Source organism: Ips typographus, linkage group LG15 (genome assembly GCF_016097725.1).
Source record: "Ips typographus isolate SLU linkage group LG15, UJ_Ityp_2.0, whole genome shotgun sequence".
Lineage (NCBI taxonomy): Eukaryota > Metazoa > Arthropoda > Insecta > Coleoptera > Curculionidae > Ips > Ips typographus.
In genome coordinates, this window is record NC_138436.1 from 9,240,995 (window position 1) to 9,254,722 (window position 13,728).

Below are 13,728 nucleotides of genomic sequence, written 5' to 3' on the forward strand. Positions count from 1 at the left end.
TTTTTTAGTGTTTTTAATGTCATTGGATAGGAAATTTAATGAAGATTCCAGAAATGTGCTTAAAACTGTCATTTTCTCACTCCAAGTGAACTTTACAAGCGATTTTGTCATTGACTGTCTTTTTGGCAGTTCCAACTTTGACACCACTTTCCTCCCTGACTGTACTCAATTTCGTAATGTTTTTTATGTCATTGGATAGGAAATTTAATGAAGATTCCAAAAATGGGCTTAAAACTGTCATTTTCTCGCTCCAAGCGCTAATTTTTGACATTTCCTAAAAAATGTGACACACCGATCTTGACCTACCTGTGCTCGTCGTTTTCCATCGAGTTGTACAGATTAAAAGCGTCGGAGGTGGCGTAGAGCAGCTCGTAGTGACTGTCCAACAGGTGCGCTCTGGAAATGACAAACCTAACCACACTTTGGGCGGTTTTCATGTCGCCGACGAGGCAGAAAGTGACCAGGGCGCGCAACGAAGCCCCAAACTCCTGCGCCGTACCTGATCGAGCTGTCAGTTTTGACAGGAAGTTGCCAAAATACAAAAACTACTGACCGGAAGCGGCGAGGGACGACGTTTCGTCCGATCGGGCCTCGTCCTGGTCTTCTTGGGGCGGCGACCAACCAAACTCGCCATCTTCGGTGGTGGAGGCGTTGCGCAGTTTCTCCACCGCCCACGCCGCCGTCGCGCTTTTCACCTGCGCATCCGCCATTTTGTCATGTTTTTTTCCGCCCCCCCCCCCTCCCCCAGGGTCCCAACCAGTCAACACTTACCAGAACAAGAGCCAACGTGACGGCCGCCATCGTTTCCGGTAATTCCACGTTCGGCAGACTGTTTTCCAGGAATATTTTCGCTTTTTCTATCGTATCTGTCACAAAGATAAGTTCAATTCAGTGATAATGACGTAAGTTTCACCCTGTATAGCTTCTAAATGCCGTTTTGTACGTTTGAGCGAGCAGAATCCAATTATACGTGTCACACCGCTGGAAAGGGCAGTTCAAGACGGTTCTTTTGAGTGGTTGAACCACCCTGTACGTCAAAAAACAACCGAGATACAGGGTGTTCAAGTTTATGGGTAAAAAGTACGTTAAATCAATTTTTAAAGTGTCTAAATTTAATGAAAATTGTCCAGACAACTTCAAAAGTGTCTAAATTTAATGAAAACTGTCCAGACAACTTCAAAAGTGTCTAAATTGACTAAAAACTGTCCAGACAGCTTCTAAAGTGTCTAAATTCACTTAAAACTGTCCAGACAGCTTCTAAAGTGTCTAAATTCACTTAAAACTGTCCAGACAGCTTCTAAAGTGTCTAAATTCACTTAAAACTGTCCAGACAACTTCAAAAGTGTCTAAATTTAATGAAAATTGTCCAGACAACTTCAAAAGTGTCTAAATTGACTGAAAAAAGTCCAGACAATTTCAAAAGTGTCTAAATTGACTAAAAACTGTCCAGACAGCTTCAAAAGTGTCTAAATTGACTGAAAACTGTCTAAACAACTTCAAAAGTGTCTAAATTTAATAAAAAACTGTCCAGACAACTTAAAACGTGTCTAAATTTAATGAAAACTGTCCAGACAACTTCTAAATTGACTGAAAACTGCCTAGACAGCTCTTAAACTGTCTAAATTGATTGAAAACTGTCTAGACAACTTCAAAAGTGTCTAAATTGACTGAAAACTCTCCAGACTGCTCTTAAAGTGTCTAAATTGACTGAAAACTGTCCAGACAGCTCTTAAAGTGTCTAAATTGACTAAAAACTGTCCAGACAGCTTCTAAAGTGTCTAAATTCACTTAAAACTGTCCAGACAGCTTCAAAACTGTCTAAATTGACTGAAAACTGTCTAAACAACTTCAAAAGTGTCTAAATTTAATGAAAACTGTCCAGACAACTTCTAAATTGACTGAAAACTGCCTAGACAGCTCTTAAACTGTCTAAATTGATTGAAAACTGTCTAGACAACTTCAAAAGTGTCTAAATTGACTGAAAACTCTCCAGACTGCTCTTAAAGTGTCTAAATTGACTGAAAACTGTCCAGACAGCTCTTAAAGTGTCTAAATTGACTAAAAACTGTCCAGACAACTTCAAAAGTGTCTAAATTGACTGAAAACTGTCTAGACAACTTCAAAAGTGTCTAAATTTAATGAAAACTGTTCAGACAACTTCAAAAGTGTCTAAATTTAATAAAAACTGTCCAGACAACTTCAAAAGTGTCTAAATTTAATGAAAACTGTTCAGACAACTTCAAAAGTGTCTAAATTTAATGAAAACTGTCCAGACAACTTCAAAAGTGTCTAAATTTAATGAAAACTGTTCAGACAACTTCAAAAGTGTCTAAATTGATTGAAAACTGTTCAGACAACTTCAAAAGTGTCTAAATTTAATGAAAACTGTTCAGACAACTTCAAAAGTGTCAAAATTGACTGAAAAATGTCCAGACAACTTCAAAAGTGTCTAAATTTAATGAAAACTGTCCAGAACTTCAAAAGTGTCTAAATTGACTGAAAAATGTCCAGACAACTTCAAAAGTGTCAAAATTGACTGAAAAATGTCCAGACAACTTCAAAAGTGTCTAAATTTAATGAAAACTGTCCAGAACTTCAAAAGTGTCTAAATTGACTGAAAAATGTCCAGACAACTTCAAAAGTGTCTAAATTGACTGAAAACTGTTCAGACAACTTCAAAAGTGTCTAAATTTAATGAAAACTGTCCAGACAACTTCAAAAGTGTCTAAATTTAATGAAAACTGTTCAGACAACTTCAAAAGTGTCTAAATTGATTGAAAACTGTTCAGACAACTTCAAAAGTGTCTAAATTTAATGAAAACTGTTCAGACAACTTCAAAAGTGTCAAAATTGACTGAAAAATGTCCAGACAACTTCAAAAGTGTCTAAATTTAATGAAAACTGTCCAGAACTTCAAAAGTGTCTAAATTGACTGAAAAATGTCCAGACAACTTCAAAAGTGTCTAAATTGACTGAAAACTGTCCAGACAACTTCAAAAGTGTCTAAATTTAATAAAAACTGTCCAGACAACTTCAAAAGTGTCTAAATTTAATGAAAACTGTTCAGACAACTTCAAAAGTGTCTAAATTGACTGAAAACTGTCTAGACAACTTCAAAAGTGTCTAAATTGACTGAAAACTGTCTAGACAACTTCAAAAGTGTCTAAATTTAATGAAAACTGTCCAGACAACTTCTAAATTGACTGAAAACTGCCTAGACAGCTCTTAAACTGTCTAAATTGATTGAAAACTGTCTAGACAACTTCAAAAGTGTCTAAATTGACTGAAAACTCTCCAGACTGCTCTTAAAGTGTCTAAATTGACTGAAAACTGTCCAGACAGCTCTTAAAGTGTCTAAATTGACTAAAAACTGTCCAGACAGCTTCTAAAGTGTCTAAATTCACTTAAAACTGTCCAGACAGCTTCAAAACTGTCTAAATTGACTGAAAACTGTCTAAACAACTTCAAAAGTGTCTAAATTTAATGAAAACTGTCCAGACAACTTCTAAATTGAATGAAAACTGCCTAGACAGCTCTTAAACTGTCTAAATTGATTGAAAACTGTTCAGACAACTTCAAAAGTGTCAAAATTGACTGAAAAATGTCCAGACAACTTCAAAAGTGTCTAAATTTAATGAAAACTGTCCAGAACTTCAAAAGTGTCTAAATTGACTGAAAAATGTCCAGACAACTTCAAAAGTGTCTAAATTGACTGAAAACTGTCCAGACAACTTCAAAAGTGTCTAAATTTAATAAAAACTGTCCAGACAACTTCAAAAGTGTCTAAATTTAATGAAAACTGTTCAGACAACTTCAAAAGTGTCTAAATTGACTGAAAACTGTCTAGACAACTTCAAAAGTGTCTAAATTGACTGAAAACTGTCTAGACAACTTCAAAAGTGTCTAAATTTAATGAAAACTGTTCAGACAACTTCAAAAGTGTCTAAATTTAATAAAAACTGTCCAGACAACTTCAAAAGTGTCTAAATTTAATGAAAACTGTTCAGACAACTTCAAAAGTGTCTAAATTTAATGAAAACTGTCCAGACAACTTCAAAAGTGTCTAAATTTAATGAAAACTGTTCAGACAACTTCAAAAGTGTCTAAATTGATTGAAAACTGTTCAGACAACTTCAAAAGTGTCTAAATTTAATGAAAACTGTTCAGACAACTTCAAAAGTGTCAAAATTGACTGAAAAATGTCCAGACAACTTCAAAAGTGTCTAAATTTAATGAAAACTGTCCAGAACTTCAAAAGTGTCTAAATTGACTGAAAAATGTCCAGACAACTTCAAAAGTGTCAAAATTGACTGAAAAATGTCCAGACAACTTCAAAAGTGTCTAAATTTAATGAAAACTGTCCAGAACTTCAAAAGTGTCTAAATTGACTGAAAAATGTCCAGACAACTTCAAAAGTGTCTAAATTGACTGAAAACTGTCCAGACAACTTCAAAAGTGTCTAAATTTAATAAAAACTGTTCAGACAACTTCAAAAGTGTCTAAATTTAATGAAAACTGTCCAGACAACTTCAAAAGTGTCTAAATTTAATGAAAACTGTTCAGACAACTTCAAAAGTGTCTAAATTGATTGAAAACTGTTCAGACAACTTCAAAAGTGTCTAAATTTAATGAAAACTGTTCAGACAACTTCAAAAGTGTCAAAATTGACTGAAAAATGTCCAGACAACTTCAAAAGTGTCTAAATTTAATGAAAACTGTCCAGAACTTCAAAAGTGTCTAAATTGACTGAAAAATGTCCAGACAACTTCAAAAGTGTCTAAATTGACTGAAAACTGTCCAGACAACTTCAAAAGTGTCTAAATTTAATAAAAACTGTCCAGACAACTTCAAAAGTGTCTAAATTTAATGAAAACTGTTCAGACAACTTCAAAAGTGTCTAAATTGACTGAAAACTGTCTAGACAACTTCAAAAGTGTCTAAATTGACTGAAAACTGTCTAGACAACTTCAAAAGTGTCTAAATTTAATGAAAACTGTCCAGACAACTTCTAAATTGACTGAAAACTGCCTAGACAGCTCTTAAACTGTCTAAATTGATTGAAAACTGTCTAGACAACTTCAAAAGTGTCTAAATTGACTGAAAACTCTCCAGACTGCTCTTAAAGTGTCTAAATTGACTGAAAACTGTCCAGACAGCTCTTAAAGTGTCTAAATTGACTAAAAACTGTCCAGACAGCTTCTAAAGTGTCTAAATTCACTTAAAACTGTCCAGACAGCTTCAAAACTGTCTAAATTGACTGAAAACTGTCTAAACAACTTCAAAAGTGTCTAAATTTAATGAAAACTGTCCAGACAACTTCTAAATTGAATGAAAACTGCCTAGACAGCTCTTAAACTGTCTAAATTGATTGAAAACTGTTCAGACAACTTCAAAAGTGTCAAAATTGACTGAAAAATGTCCAGACAACTTCAAAAGTGTCTAAATTTAATAAAAACTGTCCAGACAACTTCAAAAGTGTCTAAATTTAATGAAAACTGTTCAGACAACTTCAAAAGTGTCTAAATTGACTGAAAACTGTCTAAACAACTTCAAAAGTGTCTAAATTTAATAAAAAACTGTCCAGACAACTTAAAACGTGTCTAAATTTAATGAAAACTGTCCAGACAACTTCTAAATTGACTGAAAACTGCCTAGACAGCTCTTAAACTGTCTAAATTGATTGAAAACTGTCTAGACAACTTCAAAAGTGTCTAAATTGACTGAAAACTCTCCAGACTGCTCTTAAAGTGTCTAAATTGACTGAAAACTGTCCAGACAGCTCTTAAAGTGTCTAAATTGACTAAAAACTGTCCAGACAGCTTCTAAAGTGTCTAAATTCACTTAAAACTGTCCAGACAGCTTCAAAACTGTCTAAATTGACTGAAAACTGTCTAAACAACTTCAAAAGTGTCTAAATTTAATGAAAACTGTCCAGACAACTTCTAAATTGAATGAAAACTGCCTAGACAGCTCTTAAACTGTCTAAATTGATTGAAAACTGTTCAGACAACTTCAAAAGTGTCAAAATTGACTGAAAAATGTCCAGACAACTTCAAAAGTGTCTAAATTTAATGAAAACTGTCCAGAACTTCAAAAGTGTCTAAATTGACTGAAAAATGTCCAGACAACTTCAAAAGTGTCTAAATTGACTGAAAACTGTCCAGACAACTTCAAAAGTGTCTAAATTTAATAAAAACTGTCCAGACAACTTCAAAAGTGTCTAAATTTAATGAAAACTGTTCAGACAACTTCAAAAGTGTCTAAATTGACTGAAAACTGTCTAGACAACTTCAAAAGTGTCTAAATTGACTGAAAACTGTCTAGACAACTTCAAAAGTGTCTAAATTTAATGAAAACTGTTCAGACAACTTCAAAAGTGTCTAAATTTAATAAAAACTGTCCAGACAACTTCAAAAGTGTCTAAATTTAATGAAAACTGTTCAGACAACTTCAAAAGTGTCTAAATTTAATGAAAACTGTCCAGACAACTTCAAAAGTGTCTAAATTTAATGAAAACTGTTCAGACAACTTCAAAAGTGTCTAAATTTAATGAAAACTGTCCAGACAACTTCAAAAGTGTCTAAATTTAATGAAAACTGTTCAGACAACTTCAAAAGTGTCTAAATTTAATGAAAACTGTTCAGACAACTTCAAAAGTGTCTAAATTTAATGAAAACTGTCCAGACAACTTCAAAAGTGTCTAAATTTAATGAAAACTGTTCAGACAACTTCAAAAGTGTCTAAATTTAATGAAAACTGTCCAGACAACTCTTAAAGTGTCTAAATTCACTTAAAACTGTCTAGATAGCTTTTAAAGTGCCTAAATTGACTGAAAAATGTCTAGACAAATAATAACAACTTTGACCCTCGAAAACTGCGCACGTATTGTGCGGTGCATAGTAGGCCGCGGCAAAGCAGAATGGAGTGACGTAATAATATACAGGGTGTCTGAAACTGAAACTGACCTGAATCTGTGTCGGTTTCGATGCCGATCTCGTACAGGGCGATCACCGTTTCCGCGGTCATTTCTACGACGGTTTCCAAATTGCTCGAGTTGCCAACATTGACATTCGACTTTGACATTCTACAACGAAATTAGACCAAACGTGTGCTTTAGTGTGACGCCATGGAGCGTTTTTGACGTCACGATGACGTAATTTAGTCGTCATTGTGACGTCAAAAAAAACGAATGCGGCCAATCGGAAGCCGAACCTGTTCAAGGCCGCGTCGATCGGTCGGTCGGCCTGTAATGGCGTAAATCGGCCGTCGTCCTCCTGACGCAATTGCACCCAACGCTTGATCGACTGGATCAGGTCCGGATCGATGTTAGCGTAGGCCTGGATACGGCGCAGGACCGTCATAACGGTGACGGTCGCCTTGTGACTGCCAAACATCGGATGGTCGCCGAACGAACCGTCCGGCTTTTTGTACGACAAAACGGTTTGGATCTGTCAAAAGTCGATCAGCTGTCAAAACTGTCAAAAATGTCGACGACAGAATACGGTCGCGCACCTTGCCGGGAAGATCTCGACGGAAACCGGGTCCGGAATCGAGGAGGGAGGCTACCGTTCCGGCAAGGCCGCCGCCGCCGCCATTGACAGTTGTGGCGGTCAAGGCCAACCCGCCCGTCACCGTCAATCGACCGCGTTCCGTTCCGGGAACGAACCGTTCCGGCACGTCCAGACGCATCACCCGACTGAATCCCGCTTCCTCGTTGTAGTTCCATATTCTGTCAAATTTAGAAACAAAACACTCTGTCTGTCTGGCAGTCCAAACTTTGACACCGCTTTTCTCCCCGACTGTACCAAATTTTTAGTGTTTTTTTTATGTCATTAGATAGGAAATTTAATGAGGATTCCAAAAATGTGCTAAAAACTGTAATTTTGTCACTCCAAGTGGGTTTTACACGCAATTTTGTCCCTGACTGTCCTTTTAAATTGTGTTTCTGACAGTTCAAACTTTGACACCACTTTTCTCTCTGACTGTACTCAATTTCCTGGTGTTTTTTCATGTCATTAAATAGGAAATTTCAGGGAGATTCCAAAAATGTGCTTAAAACTGTCATTTTCCCACTCCAAGTGGGTTTGACAAGCGATTTTGTCCCTGACTGTCCTTTTAAAGTGTGTTTCTGACAGTTCAAACTTTGACACCACTTTTCTCCCAGACTGTACTTGATTTCGTAATGTTTTTTTATGTCATTAGATGGGAAATTTAATGAGGATTCCAAAAATGTGCTTAAAACTGTCATTTTCTCACTCCAAGTGGGTTTGACAAGCGATTTTGTCCCTGACTGTTCTTACAAATTGTGTTTCTGGCAGTTCAAACTTTAACACCGCTTTTCTCCCTGACTGTACTCAATTTCGTAGTGTTTTTTATGTCATTAGATGGGAAATTTAATGAGGATTCCAAAAATGTGCTTAAAACTGTCATTTTCCCACTCCAAGTGGGTTTGACAAGCGATTTTGTCCCTGACTGTTCTTTCAAATTGTGTTTCTGACAGTTCAAACTTTGACACCACTTTTCTCCCAGACTGTACTTGATTTCGTAATGTTTTTTTATGTCATTAGATGGGAAATTTAATGAGGATTCCAAAAATGTGCTTAAAACTGTCATTTTCCCACTCCAAGTGGGTTTGACAAGCGATTTTGTCCCTGACTGTTCTTTCAAATTGTGTTTCTGGCAGTTCAAACTTTAACACCGCTTTTCTCCCTGACTGTACTCAATTTCGTAGTGTTTTTTACGTCATTAGATGGGACATTTAATGAGGATTCCAAAAATGTGCTTAAAATTGTCATTTTCCCACTCCAAGTGGGTTTGACAAGCGATTTTGTCCCTGACTGTTCTTACAAATTGTGTTTCTGGCAGTTCAAACTTTGACACCACTTTTCTCCCTGACTGTACTCAATTTCCTGGTGTTTTTTTATGTCATTAAATAGGAAATTTCAGGGAGATTCCAAAAATGTGCTTAAAACTGTCATTTTCCCACTCCAAGTGGGTTTGACAAGCGATTTTGTCCCTGACTGTCCTTTTAAAGTGTGTTTCTGACAGTTCAAACTTTGACACCACTTTTCTCCCAGACTGTACTTGATTTCGTAGTGTTTTTTATGTCATTAGATGGGAAATTTAATGGAGATTCCAAAAATGTGCTTAAAACTGTCATTTTCCCACTCCAAGTGGGTTTGACAAGCCGTTTTGTCCCTGACTGTTCTTACAAGTTGTGTTTCTGACAGTTCAAACTTTGACACCGCTTTTCTCTCTGACTGTACTTGATTTCGTAGTGTTTTTTATGTCATTAGATGGGAAATTTAATGGGGATTCCAAAAATGTGCTTAAAACTGTCATTTTCCCACTCCAAGTGGGTTTGACAAGCGATTTTGTCCCTGACTGTTCTTTCAAATTGTGTTTCTGACAGTTCAAACTTTGACACTGCTTTTCTACCTGACTGTACCAAATTTTTAGTGTTTTTTTATGTCATTGGATAGGAAATTTAATGGAGATTCCAAAAATGTGCTTAGAACTGTCATTTTCCCACTCCAAGTGGGTTTGACAAGCGATTTTGTCCCTGACTGTTCTTACAAATTGTGTTTCTGACAGTTCAAACTTTGACACCGCTTTTCTCGCTGACTGTACTTGATTTCGTAGTGTTTTTTATGTCATTAGATAGGAAATTTAATGGAGATTCCAAAAATGTGCTTAAAAACGCACTTATCCCAGTCCGTCATTATTTTTGTTGGACTTAACGTGTCACTTACCGAAACTGCGCCAAAACACCCCAGCCGGCACCGAACCCGACCTGCGCTATGTCGATTTTCTTCTCCATGGACCAGCGCAGCAACACGTCACCGTTTGGGCGCGGCCCTTTTCCCACGCTGATCACGTGGCCCGTCCACGTGATCCAAAAGGCGGTCCACGCGTCCTTCACCAGAATGCCGGACGTGCGATTCGACGTCAATCGGATGCCAAAATCTGCGGTCACGTGACCAAAATTATGTAAGCTGATAGGCTACTAGAGTTAGTTTTAGAAGCTTCAGAAACTTTCCAGAATCCGTAGAATGTTCTCAAAACTTCTAGAGTATATTGGAATCATCTAGACCTTCGTAAAGGCTTCTAGAACGTTTTAGAAGCTTCTGAAACCTTCCTGAACCTGTAGAATGTTCTCAAAACTTCTAGAAATCTTCTAGAATCTACTGGAACCATCTAGACCTTTGTAGAAACTTCTAGAACGTTTCAGAAGATTCTGAAACCTTCCTGAAACCCGTGGAATGTTCTCAAAACTTCTAGAAACCTTCTAGAATCTACTGAAACCATCTAGACCTTTGTAGAAACTTCTAGAACGTTTTAGAAGATTCTGAATCCTTCCAGAACCCGTAGAATGTTCTCAAAAACTTCTAGAATCTACTGAAACCATCAAGACCTTTGAAGAAGCTTCTAGAACGTTTTAGAAGCTTCCGAAACCTTTTAGTGCAGCTTTTCAAAATGTCGCTCTCAATAAAATGGTGGAAATTTCAAAAATTCAAGATGGCGGCCAGATACGTCGTTCTGTCATTTTAACTGTCAATTACTTACGGTGTTTGCCCCGACTGACGTAACTGACGGTATTGTCCGCGTCGCCAATGGTGATCGAGTACATTTTGTCGAGTTTCGACTTGTTCTCGGCCAAAGCAACGTGAACCGGTCCCAAACTAGTTCGCACTTCCACCACGACGCTTTTACGGCGTTTGGGCGCTGCGATCCACTCGTACCGGTACTGGTCGCCGGTCGACACCACCAGACGCTCTACAACACGTCGGTTACAGGCGACGAGTGCCGCAAAGCGTAACTTACGAAACTGTACGCTAAATAGGACGTACCGTTGGCGCAAAAATAGGAATTTTCCGTGCGTATCGATTGCCGCCCCTCCGGCAGCACCGTCAAAATGGCGGAATGCAGTACCGCCCCCGAGAGCGACGCGTTGTTTGCGCTTTCCAGGCCCTCGCACGTCCCGCTCGCATAACCGTTCACTTCCACTGTCAAAAATAACACTTCAGCGATTGACGGAGCGGGGGTTTGAAGGCTGTCACCTGTCAAATTAGTCCGTCCCTGATTGGTCGCGACGATTTTCACCACCAACGACGTGGCGCCGTGCGGTCCCAGCCTCAAACGTTCGGTGACGTAGAGCAGATTGTTGCTTTGGAATTTGGCGCCCTCGCTCAACGCCAACAGCGCCGTCACCTGTTTTTGTGCAACTTTTGAGCGTAGTTTGACGCTGGTGACAGTTGTCACGTGATTTCCGCTGGACGGTCACGTGACAATTGTCAAAACAACTGTCGTCAGGCTCGGAAACACTGTTTAATATCGAATGCTGCGAGAAAACGTTTCTTCAACTCAACAACAACTTTGACGGCCCGTAACTCGGTTATTTTGACAGTTAGCTGGTTGATTTGTTTACCATCGCGTAGGCCGTGAAATTCCCTTTAAAATTAGTGTGATTTTCAGGCGAGGTTGCCAAATTTAGTGGCGTGCATACATCCGAGTAGAGTGTAAATGTAGTCAGCCCTATTTTAGCTCTCAATACCCATTAATCGGACTCGAATCGAGTAGGAATCGAACTGTCAAAATGACGCAGACGATTACTGCGATCCTGCTGACGTACGTCTCGATCGTGAGCGGTACGACGCGCCCTCTACAGGCAGAGGAATCACGAAAGTTTTCAACTTTAAAATTGCACTATAAATATAATGGGATGACCCAACTTTGACGCTCTCTAGCGGCCAAACGGTGCAACCGATTAACTTAAGCGACCACATTTTCTGAAAGCTGACACTTTGGACTATCTTTTTGCTTCAGTGACATTTTGACGTCAGCTGTCAAATAAGCGAGTTATTCAAGGTCAAAGCGAAAAGTGTCCAGAAATGTTGGTCTGGAAAGTTTGGTGGTCAACTTTGTCGCTCTCTAGCGGCCAAACGGTGCAACCGATTAACTTAAGCGAACACATTTTCTGAAAGCTGACACTTTGGAGTGTCTTTTTGCTTCAGTGACATTTTGACGTCAGCTGTCAAATAAGAGAGTTATTCAAGGTTAAAGGGAAAAGTGTCCAGAAATGTTGGTCGGGCAAGTTTGGTGGTCAACTTTGACGCTCTCTAGCGGCCAAACGGTGCAACCGATTAACTTAAGCGACCATATTTTCTGAAAGCTGACACTTTGGAGTGTCTTTTTGCTTCAGTGACATTTTGACGTCAGCTGTCAAATAAGCGAGTTATTCAAGGTTAAAGGGAAAAGTGTCCAGAAATGTTGGTTTGGAAAGTTTGGTGGTCAACTTTGTCGCTCTCTAGCGGCCAAACGGTGCAACCGATTAACTTAAGTGGCCACATTTTCTGAAAGCTGACACTGTGGACTATCTTTTTGCTTCAGTGACATTTTGACGTCAGCTGTCAAATACGCGAGTTATTCAAGGTTAAAGCGAAAAGTGTCCAGAAATGTTGGTCTGGAAAGTTTGGTGGTCAACTTTGTCGCTCTCTAGCGGCCAAACGGTGCAACCGATTAACTTAAGCGACCACATTTTCTGAAAGCTGACACTTTGGACTATCTTTTTGCTTCAGTGACATTTTGACGTCAGCTGTCAAATAAGCGAGTTATTCAAGGTTAAAGGGAAAAGTGTCCAGAAATGTTGGTTTGGAAAGTTTGGTGGTCAACTTTGACGCTCTCTAGCGGCCAAACGGTGCAACCGATTAACTTAAGCGACCATATTTTCTGAAAGCTGACACTTTGAAGTATCTTTTTGTTTCAATGACATTTTGACGTCAGCTGTCAAATAAGAGAGTTATTCAAGGTTAAAGGGAAAAGTGTCCAGAAATGTTGGTTTGGAAAGTTTGGTGGTCAACTTTGACGCTCTCTAGCGGCCAAACGGTGCAACCGATTAACTTAAGCGGCCACATTTTCTGAAAGCTGACACTGTGGACTATCTTTTTGCTTCAGTGACATTTTGACGTCAGCTGTCAAATACGCGAGTTATTCAAGGTTAAAGCGAAAAGTGTCCAGAAATGTTGGTCTGGAAAGTTTGGTGGTCAACTTTGTCGCTCTCTAGCGGCCAAACGGTGCAACCGATTAACTTAAGCGACCACATTTTCTGAAAGCTGACACTTTGGACTATCTTTTTGCTTCAGTGACATTTTGACGTCAGCTGTCAAATAAGCGAGTTATTCAAGGTTAAAGGGAAAAGTGTCCAGAAATGTTGGTTTGGAAAGTTTGGTGGTCAACTTTGACGCTCTCTAGCGGCCAAACGGTGCAACCGATTAACTTAAGCGGCCACATTTTCTGAAAGCTGACACTTTGGACTATCTTTTTGCTTCAGTGACATTTTGACGTCAGCTGTCAAATAAGCGAGTTATTCAAGGTCAAAGCGAAAAGTGTCCAGAAATGTTGGTTTGGAAAGTTTGGTGGTCAACTTTGTCGCTCTCTAGCGGCCAAACGGTGCAACCGATTAACTTAAGCGACCACATTTTCTGAAAGCTGACACTTTGGACTATCTTTTTGCTTCAGTGACATTTTGACGTCAGCTGTCAAATAAGCGAGTTATTCAAGGTTAAAGGGAAAAGTGTCCAGAAATGTTGGTTTGGAAAGTTTGGTGGTCAACTTTGACGCTCTCTAGCGGCCAAACGGTGCAACCGATTAACTTAAGCGGCCACATTTTCTGAAAGCTGACACTTTGGACTATCTTTTTGCTTCAGTGACATTTTGACGTCAGCTGTC

The 13,728-nt window shown here is 38.8% G+C and overlaps 1 protein-coding gene across 4 annotated transcripts in view; it reads right to left on the reverse strand.

Annotated features, from left to right (window-relative positions):
• The window catches only part of LOC145738325 (C3 and PZP-like alpha-2-macroglobulin domain-containing protein 8), a 44,608-nt gene that overhangs the window by 10,894 nt on the left and 19,986 nt on the right, over positions 1 to 13,728 (reverse strand). For all 4 annotated transcript variants that reach the window (XM_081993123.1, XM_081993125.1, XM_081993126.1 and 1 more), the window contains 10 exons: positions 11,061 to 11,211; positions 10,851 to 11,006; positions 10,567 to 10,776; positions 9,753 to 9,966; positions 7,513 to 7,729; positions 7,213 to 7,448; positions 6,966 to 7,084; positions 772 to 866; positions 554 to 695; positions 307 to 499 (listed from right to left, as the gene is read on the reverse strand). In XM_081993123.1, coding sequence (XP_081849249.1) covers positions 307 to 499; positions 554 to 695; positions 772 to 866; positions 6,966 to 7,084; positions 7,213 to 7,448; positions 7,513 to 7,729; positions 9,753 to 9,966; positions 10,567 to 10,776; positions 10,851 to 11,006; positions 11,061 to 11,211 — 1,733 coding nt within the window. The remainder of the gene's footprint in view (positions 1 to 306; positions 500 to 553; positions 696 to 771; positions 867 to 6,965; positions 7,085 to 7,212; positions 7,449 to 7,512; positions 7,730 to 9,752; positions 9,967 to 10,566; positions 10,777 to 10,850; positions 11,007 to 11,060; positions 11,212 to 13,728) is intronic.